This window comes from Chinchilla lanigera, unplaced genomic scaffold (assembly GCF_000276665.1).
Source record: "Chinchilla lanigera isolate Chin_1 unplaced genomic scaffold, ChiLan1.0 scaffold00075, whole genome shotgun sequence".
Taxonomy (NCBI): domain Eukaryota; kingdom Metazoa; phylum Chordata; class Mammalia; order Rodentia; family Chinchillidae; genus Chinchilla; species Chinchilla lanigera.
In genome coordinates, this window is record NW_004955476.1 from 2,794,761 (window position 1) to 2,817,690 (window position 22,930).

The 22,930-nt window shown below is 40.9% G+C and overlaps 1 protein-coding gene across 1 annotated transcript in view; it reads left to right on the forward strand.

Moving 5' to 3' along the window:
* The first annotated feature begins 18,607 nt into the window (after positions 1-18,607).
* The window catches only part of Slc17a6 (solute carrier family 17 (vesicular glutamate transporter), member 6), a 41,004-nt gene continuing 36,681 nt past the window's right edge, over positions 18,608-22,930 (forward strand). The window contains exons 1-2 of the mRNA XM_005401732.2: positions 18,608-19,072; positions 21,730-21,985. Coding sequence (XP_005401789.1) covers positions 18,987-19,072; positions 21,730-21,985 — 342 coding nt within the window. The 5' untranslated portion in view covers positions 18,608-18,986. The remainder of the gene's footprint in view (positions 19,073-21,729; positions 21,986-22,930) is intronic.

The window sequence follows — 22,930 nt, forward strand, 5'->3', positions numbered from 1 at the left end:
TTAAAAGATCAATAAAATTGAGGACCTAAGAAGAATTTTAAAAATAGGGAGCAATGGGGCTCGGGATTTAGCTCAGCGGCAAAGTGCCTGCCTGGCAAGCACAAGGTCGTGAGTTCAGTTCCTGGTACCGGAGAAAAAACAAAAAATAAAAATAAAAATAAAAATGGGGAGCAAAAGAGAGAAGGGGAGAGGGAGAGAAAAAGAGGCAGAGAGTGTGTTATGGCTTTTATCTAGACATCACCACAAAGCCTCACGTATCATAAGTGGAGCTTCTCAGAGTTGCCTGGATCTAGGCTGTGTGATAATGCGATTAAGGGTGTACAGTACTAAATTTGTCCACTCACTGGGTTAGCACAGTTCTGGGCGTGGCTCACTGGTTTTGCTGAAGACAGAAGTTCCACTGTGGGTGTGGGTGGCACCAACCCATAAGATTACAGGCCAGATGGAATGTAAAAGGCAAGGGAAGCTGGCTTGCAATTTGCAGTCTTCTGCCTGCAACACCATGAACTGTTTCTCCTCGTTGATGTCCCTCTTCTGTGCTGGTCTGCTTTGGAACTGGCTCGCGATGGACTGAGACCTCTCCAAACTGTGAGCTAAAATAAATCTTTCATCCTTTCATCTGTGGGAGTCAGGAATTTTGTTCTAGTAACTAGAAAATAACTAAGACAGAAGGCATACATTGCCAGATTCAAAAACGAGGAACATCACTACAATTCCTAAAGATACCTGAAAGTAAATCAGGAAATATAACGAAAAATTTATGTGCATAAATTTGTGAATTTAGGTGAAATAATCTAAGTACCTTAAAACAAATTGCAGAACATGGTCCAAGAGGAAAGAAATATTAAGTATATTAAAATACTAATTTTGAAATTTAAATTCCTCAAAGAAAACTGGAAACCCACAGGTTTCATTGGTGAAAGCTATCAGTCATTGAAGAACAAAATGATATCATTCTTACAAAAACTCTATCAGAAGTAGAATAAGAGAAAATAGGTCTGAGTTAATTTTACATAGCAGCATTGCTTTGGAAATGAAATCAAAAGAAAATATTGCAAGAAAATAGAAGTATAGGCTCATATCCTTCATAAACACAGAAAAATCTTGAACTCAAAGCTAACATCTCAGTGACATATAAATGCTCTAATGCATCATAATGGATTGGGGTTTATAGCACAAGTGTAAAGATGATTTCATGTTCAGTATTTAAACAATGTCACTAGCTATATTTTGAGAATAAGAGATAAAAATCCATGTGATTGTGTTAAATAAGATTCAGGAAAAAATTATGACAAATTTCAGCCTTTATTTCTGGGTAAACACTCAGCAAATTAGAAATAAAAGATTTCCATAGTTCCAAAAGTAAATGATCATAAATATCTGGGAAATTAACAACTTTTGGGAGAATATAGGTAAGAAAAATTCAAGGTTTACATACAAAAAAGATGAAAACAAAACAAAAACTAACAGCAAGGAGAAACTGACAACTACACAAAGGGTGAAAGGTATTTGTGTCCAAAATATTGTATATAACAATGTTAGTAAATAATTACCGGTACATTTAAAAATATACATACAAGATCAGGCAAGTGAAAGCTACTAAATATTATTAAACAGAAGAATGGAAGATATTGATAGTAAAATACATTCACAGATCAGAAGAGCAAAAATTGTTAGAATGTTAATTCTTGCTAAAATAACGGGTAGATTCAGTATCTCACAAATGAATCTTTCTGTTTTCTTTTGTATTTAAAAATCAACAAGTGATACATAAATTTATATTCAAGGGTGTGGAAAAATTAAAATAATTATAGAGAAAAAGTTCTAGCAAATGTGCATTGCCTAATTTTAAAATTTAAAATATAGCTATTGTAAAAAAGACAGTATGGCGTTTGTAGGACACCAGATAGAGCAACGAATGGAACAGAAATAGGCCCATACTTACAGACTGTATTCAATTTTACAAAAAGTGTCAAATGATTCAATAGGGTAAAGATATATTCTTACATACTGCTGGAAGAGTTGGTTATTAACATGAGAAGAGTTGTACAACCTGTGGTGGATTGACAAATAGTGGTCAACTTGTAACACCCAGCTGAACTAAACTGGGTGATGCTGGGTGTGGGGGACCCACCGGAGGATTGTTGCCAGCAGCGTGTGAGGTAGAGCTGGAGAGGAAGAAATTTAGAGGCTGTTGGGAACTGATAGAAGCTGTTGGGAAGCTGTTAGGGAGCAGCTGGTTCTCTTGGGCTGTTCTGCTGGAGGACCTTGTCATGCTGGCTTTCCTGATGAACTCAGCTGTTCTCATCAGAGGAGGAGCTCGGGATCTTGTCACTGAGAATGGCTACAGTTCACACAAGGTCATGCCTCCAAGACATACTCAGAAGGGTGCGTTTCTAACCTATTATGGGTCTCCCAACTCAATCAAGTTGGCAATCCAACTGCCACATTTTAATAACCTACTGAAAAGTGAAATGAACTAGCTGTCAGCTAAAAGCAGTATAAATAGTGATTTCAGTTGCAATGCTAACTATTTTTCAAGGCTATTCTGGAAAATATGTGATATAGGTTGGCATACTGTGTCAGTGAGGCTTAATTTTTTACTCACGAATATTGTGTACTGAAGATGCAGGGCTCTGGAGAGAACCATGCCAAGAGAAGTCAAAGATACCAACAGGAGACATAAGGCTGGCTGCAGACTCCTCATCCCCACAGACACAAGTCTATTACACCAGCAGCAAGTCCCCTGGTGGGTTATGACGGGTCATGCAATCTGGGAGACGGTGGGTTGGCCTGTGGAAAGAAGAGATCTGCATCAGTGTTTCATTGCTGCAAGAAGAATCCAGGCTGAAGGGGACTCGGTTGTAAGCACTGCCCCTTGCGGATGGGTTCTTGTCTTGGCAACATTCTCTCTCTGCACCTGGAATCTTATGGAGGTCACCTTGCATTTTACAGAGTCACTAATGTATTAAAGGAAGAAAAAGTTACAATGTTCTTTGAAGTATTTTTAAACTAAGATGACTAAAGTGCGTGTAGCTTGTAAACAACTTACATACTGTGTATTCATAAGCTTTTCATACTGAAACTCTAAGTTACCTCTTTATTTCTTCTACCCCTTATTATTTATAATCCTTTATTCTCTCGATCTTTTCTACCTCTTTTTAACTCGTATTTTCTTTCTTACCTTCTCCTGTCTTATAATCATCTCATCAAAGCCAGCCAATAACACTTTGTATAACTGAAAACTGTCACAGTTGTTCTTTGAGAGAGTTATAAGATGTCCTCACTGTCTCTTCCAAGAACAATTTTGCAGAGGCAGAACATAAAGTTCTAAAGGAACAAACACAGACAGACACAAAGCATTTCTTTACTTGTGCAGAAACGGGCTACAGCAGAAATGAGCAGAAATTATCCACCAGCTTTTGCATAATGACGCTACTATATCTTAATTGGTTTATAGCTGTTTATCAGTACCTTCAAATGTCTTCTCATCTTTTACTAAGTTCTTACCAACTAAACTGTAAGGCACAAATACTGAAAAGTAGATGAAAACAGTTCAAAACACAAAAGAACAGGATGTTGCTACAAAATAGACTGGGCATCCAAAGAAATGTAGAATTTAGTATCATAAATGCTGTCAAGTACATTATTATCAGAGAAATACAAAATCACATAGTATTGAGTAAGAAAACTCCAAGTTATACAACATGCATTGCTATCCATTAAGATAAATTAAAACCAGATAATTTTCAGAATCAGGAACATGAAGCACACATTTATTATCTCAGGTACTAAAGGTCTTACAAATAAGCAGTTCCAAGACTTGTTCATTTCTTTTTCAACTATATCCATAAGAACACAAGCTTCTACTTACATTTGCTGTTCTTAACTAGGTTTGTAGTCTCATTGTCATCATTTCATAAAATAAGATGGCTACTGTAACTTCAGGGGTCATGGTGGTATTTGAAGCAAAAAGAAAGTGTATTAGTTAGGGACCTTTGTGAAAACAACAAACTCTCTCTTACTACTCTGTGTTTGAAACTGGTTTACAGTGTAGTCACCAACTTGTGAAACTTGCATGGTAGGGAAAACACCCTAAGCTCAAGAGGGTTCCAGAAAGAGAAAGTACCAAAACCCCACCACAAGCAGCCATAAAACTTCAGCCACTGTTACTACTTAGCACTAAATTCCAAAACACCATTTCAGTGTGCTCTGGTTTTACTACAGTTGCCCCTCTGAAGCTCACGGTGATACTTGATCTTCATTGTCACATGTTAAGAGGTGGAACCAGGAGGGATCTAATGGGTTTTCTCAAGGACAGTTCTACTATGCAAGCCAGTTTGAGCACGGCTCTTGTTTGTACCCTGGATCTTCTCACATGATAGTTTTGGCCACTTGCAAAGCCTGTTTCTAAGAAAGTAGTATCAAATGTGACTGCTCAGATTTAGACCTGAATTGTGAGGCAAAATAAATTTTTTTCCTAATTATTTACCCTATCTGGGATACTGTGTTGTTAGCAGCAGAAAATAGAAAAAGACACGGTAAAACTCATTTATTACCACACTTGTATTAGCAATAACTCTAACCATAAAATGAATAATTGTTCAAGTTTCCCTGGGACAAAGGGGATTCCTAAGGAGACAAGATTTTTAGGGGTAAAATTGAAAATGCTGGATAAACTAGGATGAAATTGGATATGCTATCTCACTACCACCAGGAAATGACCACTACAACCACTGATCACCCAATGCAGATACCTCAACCAATAACCACCACGGCGATACATGGACACTCCGTACAGAGCCTATTTCCTAACTGTGCTCACTTCCAGATCATTCACTGGAGGGTGTGACTGACCAATGGGCTTTGATAGTATGCCTGTCCAATTATAAGATCCTCAGTTCAATGCCAAAGCAATTCAAAGGACAACAAATGGTCATAACTCTGATATCCATCAGCTTCAAAGGGTCAGGGGTCAGACTAGCATTCCCAGAGGTGCTTGTTGGCCAGAACTGGGTCAAATCACTAAGGGGAGCTGTGAGAGAGACTGGAAGGGGTTCTGGGGTCTCTAGTGCCCATCAGGAAAGCCCACCAGGGAGAAAGGACACAGGAATGATACTGGAGGAGTCAAGTGGCAGTGTCCAGTGCAGGGAAACTCATGTGAGACTGTTTTCCTTTGTTCTGTACGATACAGGATATTACCTGCAGCAGTAGTCTGATACTATTTTTTCTTCAAGACATGGTGTGCAGATCATCCATGTGAAAATTGCTTCATATTTTAAAATTCTTTTGGTATTTTAAATTCAGGTTCTTAAAGATACCCTGAATAAATTAAATCCAAAGCTCTGGGCCTCAGAGAACATGCAGTTTTATAAAGCTTCCTAGGTAATTCTGTCCCACATTAAAGTCAGAGAACAGCTAATTTGGAGAGAAATTTCCCAAGATGGAAACCGTTATGTCTCAGTGGTAGAGAATTAGGTAAATTTGACATTGTTTTCCCTTATTTTAATGTTTGAAGTTTTGGGCTGAATAAGAATAACTTAAAGCTCTTTTTAAATTTAAAAGGAATGACCAGAACACTCATAACTCTTTCCAAGTAGAATGAAAAGAAGTAATGGGTGAATACATGGATGTCCTGAGGGAGCAGATGGGAAGACCTGCAGGAATAATGCCAAACTCTGTCTACTAAAGACACACACAGGAAAGGGGTGGTGTGGGTCCAGAGCCTGAGAGAGAACGGAGACCTGAACCCAAGCTCTGTGCAGACAGAATGTGAACTTTGAGTGATTTTGTCCTACAAAAGAGAAGGTTGAAAAAGGAGGCAGTGAGGCAATCACACGATTGATGTTAAGCATGCTGCTATTTTTTGCTCACTTCTTATACTATTTGGAGCATGCAGCTCCATGTATGGATGGAGCAGGCATCCTGAACTCTGCTATGTACACGTAAAAGAGGAATATCGGAAATGTGAGCTATTTCTCACTTTGTAAGTTAAATACCATTTTTACCTAGAGCATTGGTGGCTAATGTCCAATCCCATACCGTTTCTTCCATTTTCACCCATAAATGACTTAATTTAATGCAAGAGCACCCTTAAGTGAAAGGGAATTCAATACACTAGTGGACGTAGCTTGAGTGCCATTTCTCTTGGTAACTTATGTCATTGTCTGGGTAGAGCAGATATCTCTCACCTCTTCCTCCTCCTCCCCTCTTCAGAGTCCTCGGCCATAGTTCCCCTAGCACATCACTGCAGCAGTGCATTTGAACATCTGTGTGCTCTACCCACACGATATTTCTTAATGGTAAACAGAGCTGCATAGCATCATATTCCTACAGTGGCTATAGTCAAGGCAGAGTGATTGTTTAATAATACTGGAGAATGAAAGGACAGAAAACATGAGTGCAGATGTTGGGCTTTCATTCAGAGGAATCTGGACACTGGGGAGCTCCTAAACATTGAGTAATTTACAGTGTTCTCATCTGCAACATGTTGCATTGTGATTACTGTGGAGTGAATGTGACCTCAAAAGTTCAGGTGTTGGAAGTGTGATCCAGAAGGGAAAGGTAATGGGGGTGTGGGGTAATAAGACATGATTACATCGTGAAGGCTCTGCCCTGATGAAAAGTCTGACGCTGGTATTTCTGGAGAGGTATTGCGCAGGGGTTGCTATAAAATTAAAATCATATTTGGCTTCCTCCTCCTCCTAGGAGTGCTCTCCTGCCCTCTGTCTTTTCAGGATTCTCCAGGGAAGTCTGCACGAGATGCAACCCCTTATTTTGGACTGCCCAGCCTCCAGCACTCTTAGGAATAAATCTCTCTTCTTTACATATCACCCACTTTCCAGTATTCAGTTACAGGCACATAGAGCAAACCAAGATAATTAATTACACATCTTATATTGTATCATATGATATAATTTTATATTTTATTGTACACCTACACCATAGGGTTGCAGTTAGAATTAAATGAGATATTGTCTATAAGTGCTTCAAACAGTTCCTAGACTTTAATAAATTCTCGGTGATATATGCTTTTAGAAATTGGGTTGACGTTAATGTGTTTGTTTTTGTCTCTTCAACCAGGAAAAAAAACCTCCCGCAGACAGAAGATTGTCTGTCTTATTCACCTCTTCATCCCTGGTGTTTGGAATACAGTCCGGCACACAGCAGATACCGAATAAATACTTTTCAGTAAATGAATGAATGAATGAAATGTTGATTTTAAAACTTTGAGAAATAAAAAAAAAATACTTTTTTTTTTTATCAATCATGAGTGCTGGTGGATTTGAAGTACGAGGTGAAGAAATCCTTTATTAATGTTGTCTAATGAGTATGGTGATCCAGGTACAGAGCTCTGAGGTAAGCTGAAATTCAACACCTTCTTCTCTGTCTAATCCTTGGAACTGAACCTAACATTGTACAGTCACATGGCGGAAGAAAAGCAAAACAAAGGAAAAAAGAGGCTCCCACTGGCTGAATTTGCTCCCTCAGCTGCCTCCATGAAAGTAATGCAAAGGCAAAACATGGGAGGTGCTGGCTTGCTCGTGCTCCTGGCCCAGCTGATGCTTTATATTCCATCTGGCGAATCACTTTGCCGTTGAAAGGAGAAGCAATAAGCAAGATAGAGCAGAAGGAGACAAGGGTCTTTTTCTAAATATTGTGAATATGCTATTTTCAAAAGCCCATTTTTATTTATAGCTGGATATCCTTGCCAGTTATTAAATGCTGTGTGTGTTTGAGAGAGAGAGAGAGAGAGACAGAGACAGAGACAGAGACAGAGACAGAGAGACTCAGGAACATAACTTCCTGGGTCACCGTCTGAATGGAATCCACAGATAAACTCTGAGTGCTGGGGACAACACAGTGGTAGCAGGTGAAATGTTTGCTCCAAGCTCCTGAGGTCGAAGAAGCATGATGCCACATCCTTACTTTAAAAAGAACAACGTCCCCTGGCATGTGTCTCAAGCGAGCGGTGAGAGGCTCCGGGCCTTGGTAAGTATGAAATAGACCCTTGTTTGTGGTAATGACTCTCAGATATCTGCTCCCGGTGTAACTGCTGATGAATTAATGGCTTTAGACTAATTGATCTTTAAGTTCGAAAGGTATATGCTCGCCAAAAGTTAGCATTGTTTCCGCTCCTTCTATTTCAGGAAATATAAATGATTTCAGCCATCAAACTGTCAACCCCCCAAAAGCAGATTGAAAACCTGTATGATTCATGACTCATTGCAAAAAAGAAAGCTACATTTCTTCCCGTTTAAAACTGGGTCAGCCCAGTGACAAAGCTCTGCACTAACTCGTCTCCACTGCAGTAGATGCAGTCAGAAATAAATATGCTCTTCAGTGGGATCATGTATCCCAGAACAGCAGTTCATCCTGAGGGTGGTAAACACCCTCCTTCAAATTTTAAAACTGTCTTTTTATGTTTATTCAATAGCAGTGTTTTTTTGTGTTTTGTTTTTTGTTTTTTGTTTTTCCCTTGGATGGTAGAGCAGCAAATAGAAAGTTGCAAAGTCCTGATTAGTTTTATGCCTGCTTCCATGCAAGTATCGTGGCCTCCTCGAACGACCCTTCAACCTACCAGGAAACCAGATTACAGCCCCCTAATACTTCCCTCTGACCTCTTAGAAGCTGTTCTCCATTTCCTAAGACCCCCTAGGGCTAGAAACAAATTGGATTCCCTGGACATTTTACAAAAATTCTGTTTCTAAATGGGATTGTAAGGGCTATAACAGTGAAAACTACTTTGAGATGGAGAGGTTCAGCTGTCCTTCCCCTGGGGTTTCTAGCTCCTTGATTAGAGGAAAAATTCTAACGAGGAACAAGGTTCCTGGAACCTTAGAATCGCTACGTTGTTCCGTGGTGGGGATTGTGTTCCTAGACTTGGCAAATAACCTGGCTCAATTATTATTAATCCATTCCCTTCATTAGATACCAGTACTGAAAAATAATATGAATATGAGTCATTTTTAGGCTCTTCTGATGGTCTCTCTACTGTGACTTATGCGTTTTATCTGTAGGATTTAATTTTGTTCTCACAAAAATTGGTTGTGGTCAATAATGTTGTTATAATCATTTCTGAGGGCAAAAGTCAGACTTCAGCCAATTGAAAAATTCACCCAAGAAGGAAGAACATAGGAGCCAGAATTCAGCCCCTAAAATGTAGATTTGAGTTCTCCCAAACTAATCTTGTTCCCACAGAATGTATGCTTCCATTGGTGACCAGCTCTTAACTACCTAAATTTTCTTGAACTGCAATTTGACTGTAACTATCAATTACTATGAAATTTTAATAAGGATGGGAAAATATATTGACAATCTAAGTCTACTTACGATGTCAAAGATACTTCTTTGAAGAAATAATACCTAACCCCAGACTCAAAAGTTTGGAACAAGTTAAGTGAAAAGCAAAGGGCTAGCAAGCTACAAAGGGAAAGGAGCTCGTCTTTACAAGACAAAGTAGGAGGACACGGTGACACATGCCTGTAATCCCCACCCTCTGGAGCAAAAGGGAGGAGGATCACATGTTTGAGACCAGGCTGGGAGGGCTGGGGATTTAGCTCAGTGACACAGCGCCTGCCTGGCAAGTGTGAGGTTGTGAGTTTGATTCCCTCTACCAAAAAAAAAAAAAAAAAAAAAGAGACCAGGCTGGGGACTTGGTGAGACCTTCCTCAAAATTAAAAGTAAATAAGACTAACCTGGGGCTCAGTGTGAATGTTTGGTACTAAATACAGAAGGTAAAAATAATAATAAGAGACAGATTGTTTGATCTGGAATTTTCAGGGAATTGTGTGACCTTGGAGTGTTTCTTAATATTTGTATTATATTTATTACATAAAATCAGAATTTTGCTTCATATTAAATGAGTGAGAGGATGAGGGATAGGAGGGGTGTGTGTGTGTGTATTTTCATGTTTTTATCTTTTCTGAGTGAGAAAAATGAAGAGAGAAACAGAAGCGCATAAAATTAATAGTAACTTTTCATGGAGAGATTACAATAGTGTTATGGTTTGGGGGATATTTTTGCAAGGGGAACAATATAATACAGGACACATATTTTATATGATTATTTATAATGGTCACCCATAGAATGATATACAAGAAAATGCAGGAAATCGGTCCACACACTGTAGAACAAGAATCCAGCCGAGGGCCTGGACCCCACGAAAATGTCCTACATGACTACAACTGCATACCTACAGATCATACCAATGCCTCCTGCGAATCCACCTGGAGGCCTGGAGCCCATGACAATGTCTCATGCAGACCCATTTCACAGATCTGCACTGGGAAGTCCCAAAGGTCAGTGGTGGAATCTAAGAAGAATGTGCCGGCAAGATGAAGGATCAGTGCTAGCAGGCTGAGGGATCTGCACTGGAGCCAGGAAGCGATGCTCAGAAGAACCAGAGCTTACCCAAAAGGTACCACAGCCATCCTCAGCAACAGTGAGGTCCTGAGCTCCTCCAATGATCAAGATGGCCAAGTTCCCATGAGGGAAGCCAATGCATCAAGCTTCTCCAGGAAACCGGCAGTACACCATCTTCCTCTCCAGAGCCAGGAAGCAATGCTCACAGTGAGGACCAGAGCTCCCCCAAAGTGAACCAAAGCCATTCCCAGTGCCAACGAGGGCCTGAGCTCCTCGCAGGATGAAAACAGCTGAGTTCATCAGGAAAGCCAGCATGACAAGCTCCTCCAAAACAACCAACAGCTCCCCACAGCTTCTACCAGCTCCCAACAGCCTCCTTCTTCTTCTCCAGTTATGCCTCTTATACTGCTGGCAACAGTCCTCAGGTGGGCTTCCCACACCCAGCACCACACTTACTCAGTTCAGCGGGAGGTTATAAGTTGACCACCAGTTGTCAATCTACTACAAATAGGTATATGAAAAACTGAAAGTCAACTAACAGCAGTATGATGATCATAATAGTTGATGCACATAGTGCTTATATTGTGCCAAACACCACCTACCCCCCCACACACTTTATCTTCTTGACTGAAGTGAGGCTTCTCAATAGCACATACTGTCAGTAGATAGAATGAGTCCAAAGACTGTTACTTGAAAAATATGTATTTGACTTCTAAATCTAGGTACATTTATCACTTTGATAAAATAAAACCTAAACTAAATATAAAATGTGTGATAGATTAGAGACATTTGTGTACTGTATTATTTCATCCAAATAGTGCTTTAGTTTCTGCCCTCTCCAAAACTTTGCATCTTTGGAAGAAATGAGCTAATGAAAATTCATCTCACATCTCATTCTGACCTTCTCACTCTACTCTGTCCTGGCATTACAGCTTCTTACTTAGTCAACACTGTAAGAGAGCTGAGCTCCTCTCAGCAGTGGAACTGCTGTTGTGTACATGCGCAGGGTCTGATATGGTTATATAACAGACCTAAACCAGAAGACTGTCCCAAGAAGAAAAACTCAGTGGCCAAAATGGGAGCCATTAGCTTCCAGTCTTCATTCGAAAGAAGTCCATCACGTCCAGTCCACTGTCCACTGCTTCTGTTCTAAGGAGGGAAGTGTTAGATGACCACCTATCCTTGCCTGGGCTGGAGGGTAAGAGAAAGAAGGGTTATGGTGGATATATCTGTCGCTGACCTCTTCCTCTGGTTCACTCATTTCCACCTGGTCTCTAATGTCCAGTGTTATGATGATACAGTAACGACAGAGCACTCCGGGATGAAGACAAGGACATATGCGCACCACAAATCGAGTTAGCCCTCAGAAGCAATTTCCTCATGTTACTTGAGTTGATGTTTTCCAAGCTGTTTATGCAAAGGGCCCATGTCCTAATCCTGGCCTTGGTGTCTATGTATCTACAGCTAATTTCCCCGACCTTGAATGAGCTGGGAGCCTCCTCATCACAACGGAGAGAAGCTAGTTCGGTAACACTCTTTACCAGTGGCAAAGACTACTGCAAGAGTTGTTTACTGAGCCGGGACCCCTGACCGTGTCACCTCCTTGGCTCTCTACCCTCCAAGGAATGTGACTGTGCCGCTTCGAATCACTGCCTTGCTCACAAATTGAAAAATTCCAATTTTCGGTTTTTAAGAGACTAATTTAAAATCTGAGCTATATGAAAGTAAGCCCTGTGTCTTATCTGTTTCCTTGGTACTCAGCAAAGTAACTGACACATAATCATAGCTTAGAGTAAATTGAATAAAAAAATTAACTAATTTGCCATTGAAGAGTTTGCTTTGTTTGACCCTATTACGTCTTTTATTTTCCTCTATGGTCGCTTTTACATGACTCCTTTTACAGTGCTTTAAATTTGTAGCTAAACTTCAATTCTGCTTGTCCATACCTTCTTCATTTCCCGCCCTCCGTTCCTAAGATACTTCGAGATGCTCTATCGAGACAGGCTCTGCTGCAAGTAAAGCATGACTCACTCACACAGGTTAAAGTGTAATGAAAGGGTATTCATTGGTTTAAAATGTGAAAAGTCAGTCGAGTTAGAGAACAGACTTCTGCGTGGCTCGACCGGATCACTGACTCTGTCTCTCCGCCACGAATGATGGCGTTCAGTATCCAGAGATCCAAAAAATTGCCAAGAACTCTGAATGTTGCAGAGAAGGAAGCAGTTTCATCCCAAAGCAGGTGCACAAAGAATGTGTCAGTTAGCTTAATTTCTCAGTCATAACTCATTCATTGTCTTTCATTCTTTACGCGAGGGGTAAAGCTGATATATAATATTGATATCCTTGGAAACATCTTCACCCACACACTAAAACAACGTTTTAGGTCAAATGCTTTAACTCCGAGGAATCTTTCTCTTTTATTACCACTAGAGGGCGGCAGCGAAAAAACAGGTCCCAGCATTCATTTTCTGGTGGTGGTGTATTACCTACTTATCCAAAAATGTGTCTACTGTGTGCTTATAGCAGTGAGGTCGTCTGGATTCTAAATATTCATCACAATATAACATTATGCCCTACTATATGTGCTTTATAGAGCATCACTTTCAATATTTTAGAGATGTGAATTCTTCCACCTTCTGCCTCTGATACCTTAAGTAACTTGGAAGTTAGTGCTAGGTTAAACATAAAATCTCCAGCTGTGGGCAGCCAAGGGGAGATTTCAGTAATGTTAGATGCCTCTCTCAGGAAGATAGTGTCCCACAGTCTGTGATGACAAACGTGTGGAACTCAAAGGAAGAGATCAGGAATCCCGGCTGGTGAAAGCTAGATAGGATCCTTATAGGACCCGGAAGGAGAGACGTCAAGCCTAGGTAAGATTCCTTCATACCCAGTAACATAGCATAATTTCGTCATTCAATCTACTTGTACCCAAAATATCACAAGTCACCGTGATCTCTGCCTGGATCATCTTTACACTGAAGTGTGTATTTTATTCTGTTACAAGTTGCATGTCTTTTTTATTCTTAGTTTTTTGGCAGTATGCCCTTGAACAACTGTGTATTTTACTTCTGGAAACCTATTTTGAAGAGTTTAAAGAGGCTAATTGTTTCAAAGTCCTTCTATAATTTACCACATTATGTACAGAGTGTGGAATTCGAAACTAGGAATCTGGTCCTGGAGTTAGGAAAGATTGCTATGATTAGAATTTGTGGCAATGGTTTTTATTCACTTTAAAACATGAATTTTCCCAAGGCACAATGTCAAAGAATGTATAAGATTTGTCTTCTCTTGAGTTCAGAGGGAAGAGATGAATAAATTATAAGATTACTTCTAATAGAAAAGGGTATACTTTATGTAGGATTATACACGTATACTTTTTGCAGTTTATTACATATTTTAAGCAATAATGTACATTTATTTAGAACTTTCTACTTCCAGTTTTTAACTAAGTAAATGAAAAGACGACTTATACTAGACCACTAAAGACAGAAGTACAGAGTATTGGGTTATGTACACAGATGAGGTTCTTAAAAAAACCTGAATTATGTCTTCTACTTTTGCTTCTCAAGAAACTGGGCCATGTAATTTCTTAGAAATGTTTCCCAGGATAATCCTGCAAAGAATAATCAAATAAAACTGACCTAAAAACTGTCCACTTAAAAATCTTTGATAGGAGAAAAAGTCACACGTGAATCCTAGAGCTTACTTTTGTAGGTTCAACCTGAAAGACATGTGTAATCATTAGAGTGAATGTTTAGTTAGGAATTTAATGTCAAATATAGTCATGCTATAAAAATAATTTTTGGTAAAAAAGCAATTTTCTCTTTAAGAGTGCTCCCTTTCTAAGTTTATTGCTGAGCTTACTGGTTTACTGTACTCCATAGAAAAGAGCTCCCCAGCGTAGGTGCATTTTGTCTGCTGAGTAAGCATTTGTTGAAATATGAAAAAAAAGTTGCATTTAAGATATTCTCAGAATTTGTCAGCCTAAGGTGTTATATATTTTCATAATTAAATTTACCTTTCCTTCTAGTATTAAAATTGTTATTCATTAATGCATTTTGAATCAATGTACTCCTAAAAGACATTGAGTACTCTGTCAGCAACTGCAATGCGTTTCTCTTCAAAAAAAGACTCGATATTTTCATGGGAAGATTTGAATTTAACAAGTAGTTTAGAAAAAGAAAAGTAAAAACATAGAAATAAAAAAGCAGTGATTCAAATTACATAATTGACAATTTATTTCTAAAATATTGACATCTGCTTCCACCAGAGGGCAACATTTGCAAGATGTTTAAATCTCCCAAAAGCATCACCTCACGTGGGGGCGTAAACAAATGCAAACAAACCTATTGCATTGCTGAGGAGTAATACTGTATGTAAGCATAAAAATATTCTATGCATATAATTATTTGTTCAATTGGTTATAAATCTCATTATGCCCTCATAGAAACACAAATAATAAGTTTAGACTTTTTAAAAAACATAAGATAGAACTTTTAAAATGCAAAAATACCAGCATCTTTTCATATTTTTGTTTCATTTCCACTCTATGAAAAATTGTGTGGGATACAGTGAAAACAGTGTGGAATAAAGCAATAATAAATGTTTATAATAACGAATAAATAATGAAAAGTTCACTGACTTTTTCAAGTGGAAGGGAAGAAAGTGACCACTGCAACCTTTCATTTGTGCCTGCAAAGAAACTGAAATAATTAATGCTAAGTAGTGGTGTCAAAGTTTTAGGGCTGATAATCCCTAGAATCTAGACTTGAACTCGTCATCTGACTTCATGTCTCATCCTCTAAGTTACTGATATTCAAAGAATGTTTCAAAAGCATGAAGTCTGGGAAAATTTTTTACAATTGCTCAACCTTGGGCTCCACCCTGGACACATTTAATCAGTGTGTACTTTAACAAAATTTTAAACTAGTCCATAGCATCTCCAATCTGTAACACTTTTTTATCTTCATTTCTAGGTATATGCCTTCGAGAAATATATAAATATTCACTTTCTTCCTCCATAAAATAGACAGAAAACTAATTTAGCTCTAAAAAATTATGAGGATAAATGAGGTCATCATCTAAATAAAAACCATTCATAAATTGCAGTATGCTATCCATGTTTCTGGTATTCAATGAAACCTTATTGGGAGGAGACAGAGTTCTCCCAGAGGAAATGTCATCTAGACAGAAATTAAGGCGTTGTTAAAATGGAAGGTAAAAAAAAAATGAGCATGGTGGTGCATGTCAGTAATTGCAGCTACTCAGGAGGCTTAGACAGGAGGAGCCTGATGTGGAGAGCAGCTTGGAAAAGATAATGAGACCCTGTCTCAAAGTAAAATAAAAACAACTAGAGATGTACTTCATAGGCAGAACACTTACTTAGGATATACAAACCCTGAGTTTAATCCCCAGTACAAAGAAACAGTAAGATTTTTTAGGGTCAAGACGAGTGCCCAAAGAAAGGACATCATTTTTTATATACCTAAGTGGATGCTATATCAATAATTACTAGCATTTCTCTCTCATTTCTTTGTCTATAAACAAATTTACCAGTATCACAAAAGTATGCGTTCAGTGTTTAGAATTTGTGACTGCATAGGGAAAAAATCTGTTGGGTCAATAACTGGAATCTGAATATTTAAAGTAACTGGAATCTAACTTTAAGGATCAGCTATATATGTATTCAGTCTCGGGTGGAGAAGCAACAGCTCTTGCAATTTTCCACATACAACATTTTCCCTTTGTATAAGACTGCCAAAACAATTCCTTTTTTTAGCTAGAATCCTTTCCAAATGCTACCATTTTTCCCTGCTCAATTACACTGGACTGTCACCATCTCCACTGGTCTAAAGTCCCTCCAAAATATTTAGAAAAGCAAGGAAACATTGCTTACTGGAGTGGTTTTCTATATAGTTTCGCACATAGGCTGGGTTATTTCATTTGTTTAATTTTTACCCATAATTCTTTGCGATTATATTTCCATGTCTGTTTTCTATGCAGCCCATGAAATCTTCTAGGGGGTATTCCCAGACTGAGTGTAATTCTTGGCCCTTTTTGAATATTTTTAGAGGAAATAAGTCAATATTAGCACTTACTCTGATTCAGGCATTCAAACTGTTATCAAGAGGTGGGAGGAGAGAGTGAGAAAATATTTTAGTAAAGATGAATAAATGTACTTATGCTACAAACAATACTTTTCATCTGGATTTATATCTAGATTCATATCAGTTGGTGTCCCTTCATAAATATATAGTGAGTGATATGGTCATCACTTTTTCCCTGTAGTTTAGATATCTAGTCGTTTAGGGAAAACTCAAGCAGAATTGTCCTTATATGAACACCCGATCTTCACAGATATTTGTTAAAACTTTCATTTTTTGCATAAATTCCCAGAATATAAAATCATGGATATTTCTGGATGAATTAAATTTAATCAACTGAGTCACTAAAATTTGAAAAACCCCCACATGAGTCAAATTCTGAGTAACTTGAGTGTGTATTTATTGATTATTTTCAAGGAGGTAGATTACAAAGCTTTCTTTCTTTCTCTCCATGATTGACTTCCCTGTGGAAGTAATTAGTATTTTGAAAAATTCCAGACTTTTTAAAAATTGGATTTACTGATTTATTACAGACATATATGTTATACATATTTATACAAATAAGAGAAATATACCTCTAATATCTTATTTTTTACCACACTTTACAGTGCTGTGTGATTTGACAATTAACATACTTAGAAGTAGCAAATGGTTTTACCTACTTGTGAAATGTTTCTCAGCTATCTGTTCAGCAAATCATATCCATTCTATCATGTGAACTAGTCAGGCAATAGTCTTACATGATTCTGTATTTAGACCTGAGATTTAGTCCTATGGTTTCTAAGTAAAATCTACTCCCCCTGTTAGCTTAAATAACAGCCACACTTTTGACCTTGAGAATGTGGTTCAAGGCCAGTCTGTTTTATAAGCATTTGCTTGAATTTTACGTCAGAGGTCTGTGATTCATATGCACAGTATTAATAATTCACATTGATTTAGCACAAATATCTTGCTTTGCTAAATTAAATGAATTCATTGATCTTGCATCTCTCTATGTATATAAAATAAAAAATCTGACATGACCATCTTTCAAAAATTCTTAGGAATGCCTTAGGAGAAAGCAGAAAGGAAAAAATAAAATTTCAGTGGAAAAAAATGTTAAAGTAAATCTTGAAAACATCATCAATTAATACTTTGTTGACAAGCACAAGCTGTAGCCACAAATTTCATCAGTATATCGATATTTTGGTAGAGCTGTAAATTAGTTAAGTAAAATTCTAAAGAATTTACTTTGAATTTACATTGCATTTAAGTGAGAGTTCTGTGCTTGTGTGCTTTCTCTCCTCTCCCTTTCTTCCATCTTTCTTCCTTTCTCTTTCTAACTACCTGCCTGCCTTCTTTCTCTTAGCAGGAGTTGAAATAAACAAATATGCGATTTAATTATGCATGGTGTGTACCTATAGTTTCTGTTCTAGGGAGTCCCTGGAGTTCAGAAATACCACATGCACAAGTGAAACACCTTGTCATCTTCGTTCCCCGCAATACTGTGCTCTGAGCGTAAGGTAGCAAACTGGAAGAAACTTGTCAATTTTTAATAAAGTCCTCCTCCCCAGCAGAGCCCAGTACAGCCTTCTTCCAGCAAACTCGGGAGATGATGACATCTTCTCACTTGGTCTCCATAGCATCCGTTCCTGAAGAGCCCCGCAATAGTCCTCGGTCGGGGCGGTCAGCCCAGCTCCCTTCGAAAGCTGGCCACCTGGCCAGCGGTGAGAAGCCTCCCCTCATCCTGAAACGTGCTCTGTCCGTGGTGCTGAACCCTTCTGCTGAGACCCGCCCAGGCGGGCGTTGCCAGCCATTCTGAAAAATTTCTCCCTGATGCTCCCCAAATCAGAACTGTGCATCCGTTATTTACTCACGTCCTCAAAGAGCAGCAGCGCTTCTCCATCTTAATTCGACTCTCCCGCAGAGCAGAGTTACGCCGGCGCGATGGGAGGAGACCATGGGAAGGGAGGAAAAACTAACAGCGGCGTTGCTCACCTGAGACCTCAGATGCTCCCGTGAGTTCTGAGAGTGCTCTCAGCTCCTTGCGGCAAAGGCACCATTTTACGAAGTAGTATTCTTTTGATACTGACCTTCCACAAGTGTTCTGTCATATTTCTGCCCCCTCCTTTGAAAGCCAGCAAATTTGATTGCAGTGAACCCTGGAAATCGGGAATTAACATCTTTTTCAGTGAACTGACTACCAGGACAAGAACTCATCTGCACCCGCCCAAATACCATGGCACTGCGTGCGCCCTTTGCCACCAGATCCTCCCCTTCCAATGAGACTTTCTGATTGTGTCTACCAACTCTCCTATTAGGAAACCCGTGGGCTGCGTGCAGCTATTCTGTTGTATTCTCCTTCTCACGCGCCCTCGCTCTCTCACTCGCGCTCTCGCTGGAGGCACACCAGTACCAGTCCGCTGAGAAGAAAAAACCCACAACTACGTTAAGCGAGCAGGAAAATATGCGCAGCCCTCGCCTTTCATAGCAATCACTACTTAAATCTGGCAAGACAAGACATCAGTCTTCCCGAGAATGGAGTCCGTAAAACAAAGGATTTTGGCCCCAGGAAAAGAGGGGCTAAAGAATTTTGCTGGAAAATCCCTCGGCCAGATCTACAGGTAAGAGAAGGCAAACCCTGTGTACCTGGGTCTTGCCGTGAAAACCGTCTGCAGGAATATTTCCGTAAACCTTGGTTGCTTAGAGAGACTGTAATATGATCGGGAAGTCTTTTTGTTGCTCATTGCTGAAGCCAAGCTGCTCAGGGAAACCTGCTTATTAATGCAGGAATGTTGCACTAAATAAACCTGTCTGCTCTCTCTCTCTCTCTCTCTCTCTCTCTGTGTGTGTGTGTGTGTGTGTGTGTGTGTGTGTTTGATTTGGTACCTGTAAATTCTCATCCTCTCTTACCCAAGATTTATCCTCTTTGTAATTCAGAAATGAGTAGCACCTGCCTTGAAAAGCCTTTCTTTTGGTGCCTTGAAAACCTCAAATTAAATTCCTTTGATGCAGGAGAATAACAAAATATAACCCTCTAAAATTAATCAGGATATTCCAAATGGTAGAAAGGTTTTTAGATCTCAGCTTCAAAACCATAGTAGAGAAACTCTCAGGGGATCTCTTTCTGTACCGAATGAAATCAAAATATATCAATAATTGATACCTGAAGTAGTTCTTTTCTCTGAACCTGAAGCAATGTATATTATATATTTTTAATTATTAGCTTTCTTCTAGCCCTCTAGTTCTTGCATGTGAAATCAGTGTGCTTGAAAGAACAACCATAGTGACAACAAGAAAATTGACTTTGAAAGTCCTAGAAAAGACTTAACATTTTTTATCTCCTTTGTAGTCATTGCACTTATGCTATGAACTAAAACATATTCAATCCTTCTAGGTATGTGTTATATATACATTTTTTGGTTAACTGTACCAGCAGAATCAACCAGGAAGGACAGACACAAAGGACAAACGATTCCATGAGAGGACTAATTTTCACATTTGGGAGACTGAAGTCTTTGTAAATTATAAAGGACATAAAGAAAGTCACCAGTGTGCCTTCTCCTTTCCCAACCTATTCAGCTCTGGAGGGCTTCGGGTAGGAGAAGCTCCTTCTTCCACCTATGCGGCAGTGAATACCGCAAGGGCCCTGCAGTCCCTCAACCACCCCGGAAAGCTGCTCTTTCCCAGCCCAGCTTAGATCAGGTGGGGATATCAGGTGCAGAGTTCAACTTTGCGTACGTAGGCATGTGAAGCCCACATAAATATACCTCCTTGGATAATTATGTTCCTCTAGAAAAAATTACAGTGTTTCCTGACACTGGGATCGGACTTCAGCAGTAGCATTCACCTCTCCTTCAACACCTTCAGGACCCGTTCTAGAGGTGACATTCCTAGATTTTGGAAATGTGATATTCTTTTTCTATTCACCTGAAATGTCTTGGCGGCAATATCTCAAGCCATTCATTCTTGAAATTGATTTGAAATTTTCCTTTACTCCACTGGTGTCTGTGAATGGAAGAAAAAAATGTGTTTGTTCATGGGTTGAAAGAATGCAGATTCAAAATAATTATGTGGAGGATTTGGAAAATATTTTGAAATTGTAAATGGAGACATGCTTTGTTTAAAGGTGGAGCCTATCCATCTCAAAGGGTGACGGAGCTGTTGTCTTGCACATTCTTCCTTTGACAAAAAAGAAATTCCACAGATAGCTTAGGGACTAGAACAACAACACCTTCAATGAAATAATTCCATCACTCCTCTTTGCCGGTCTCTTTCCCCCTTCCCCCAAGGACGAAAGCTCGAAAGGAATTGATTCAGACGGGCGAAATCTTATGCAATGCTATGCCAAAAAACCATTTTTAAGTGAGATCTCCCGCCTTGGTGTGGGAATCTTACAAAAGTTGATATGGGGGAGTTTTAACTGGTAGTCGCATTTTACATCTTTAGAAATGGGCCCGGTGATATTTTTTGGTGCTTGTAACCGATAGTAATGACGCAAGATTGTGAATAATTAATTATTCATGTTCGAGCTGTAGGAAGCTTAGGTGTCGGCCATATGCTGCCGAGGCCTTTGTTTCCCGCTCCAAGAAACAGAAAAAGGGAAATGTGTAGCAGTGCAGTAAGCAGCGAGCGGGCACCCTTGGCTCCATCGAAGGGAAGGACAGTGCTTGACAATCGCGGCTTTCTGGGTCTTTTCTCTGAGCCACACGCTGGGAGAGGCCGAGGCCTGGGGCTGGGGCTGAGCAAGGAGGAGAGGCGGGTCTCGACTTCCCCAACCCGGGTGATTGAGGAGGGGTCGCAACTGGCTGGGTCTCGGCGGGCCGGCCTGCGGAGCGCGATGTTGGATCAGAATCGTGGCCCGCCGGGATAGAGAGGGGTGCGGGCGGGATGCGGCTGGCGCCAGGGCCCGCGCAGGTGCCTAGGGCGCACCGCTCTGCTTGCCTTTCCCACCGAGCGCAGACCCGGCCGGCGATCAGGTCCCAGAGCCCCCGGGCTGGGTCCCAGGCGTGGAGTGGGTGGATCCTGAGCCCCAGATTTGACTTCTGAGACATTTAGGTGTTAGGTAGCAGCACCGCCCGCAGCTGCGGGCAAGCGTAGGGAATGCTGAAAAGGAGCCCACAGGTTCTGAGGCTCCGCGTCGCCCCATCACCCTGATCCCTAGGGAGGGGCAAGGCCAGGATGGTCCAGCCAGCCCCGAGGGGTCCGGGACAATGAGCCGGGCCTGCCCCCCAGGTGTCTAACCTGGGGCTTCCTTGCCTCTCCCGCCCTCTGACCGCAGGGTGCTGGAGAAGAAGCAGGACACCGGCGGGGAGACCATCGAGCTGACAGAGGACGGGAAGCCCCTGGAGGTGCCGGAGAGGAAGGCGCCGCTGTGCGACTGCACGTGCTTCGGCCTGCCGCGCCGCTACATCATCGCCGTCATGAGCGGCCTGGGCTTCTGCATCTCCTTCGGCATCCGCTGCAACCTGGGCGTGGCCATCGTGGACATGGTCAACAACAGCACCATCCACCGCGGCGGCAAGGTCATCAAGGAGGTGGGCAACGGCCGCCCCAGCCCAAGGGCCCGCGTTCCCACTGCAGCCTGAGCCCCCAGCCGCAGAGCAAGGCCCGGGAGGCCCAGCCCCTCACCCGCGGGCAGAGTGGGCCGCAGTCACCTCTGCGAACAGAGTGCAAAGCACAACCTCGCTCTCTACCCTTTAAGCGCGACTTAATACAAATTGAACGCTCCCTTCAAACTAACACTGCTTTCCTTTCACTTTATTTTTACGGAGAAAGAGAGTAGGATATTCGTTATTATGCCCCCATTGCCTTCAGATCCCAACCCAAACATTTTTAATAATCAAAATTAAACCAAACAGAGAACAAATCAATTAGCTGCGTGCTGAGACGCCCTAGGGAGGTTTATCTCGAGGGCTGCGTGGGAAGCTGCAGCGCAGGACCCTCGTGGGTTCAGGGGCTTCCAGTTGCTAAGCTTTACTCTGTGTGTGCTGCACAGCGACACCTACAGAAGGGAGGTCACTTCAAGGACACAGAAATCAACTGTGGCTCCTTTTGTTTAGGGTCCTGGATGGCCAGGCTGTAAACGAGGCTGAGGAGACACTGCGGGAACACTCGGGGTGTGGGGAGCTTGGGCGTCATCCCCTGGCCTCTGAGGAATCCAGGAGACCCTGCAAAAAGCGTTTGGTTTCAACATTTTATTCGCAGGGAGCAAGAGGGTGGGTACTTAGCTCCTTGGACAAGCAATCTCTTAAACTTGGGGCGCAGATATTGAGACTTCCTTGGAGTAGCACCTTGTGGGCCCGTAGCCCTGGGGAATAATGCCTTGACCGTGAGACACACCCGTCACACCCACTCCTGCGCAATCAGTGGTCCTCTCTCCACCAATTCCCCCCAGTTCAAGGGCCACTGACTCGGAAACTTTCCAGACCCATCCAGTTTGGGGAAGAAACCCTTTCCCCTAGCCGTCCAAGCTGTGCGCC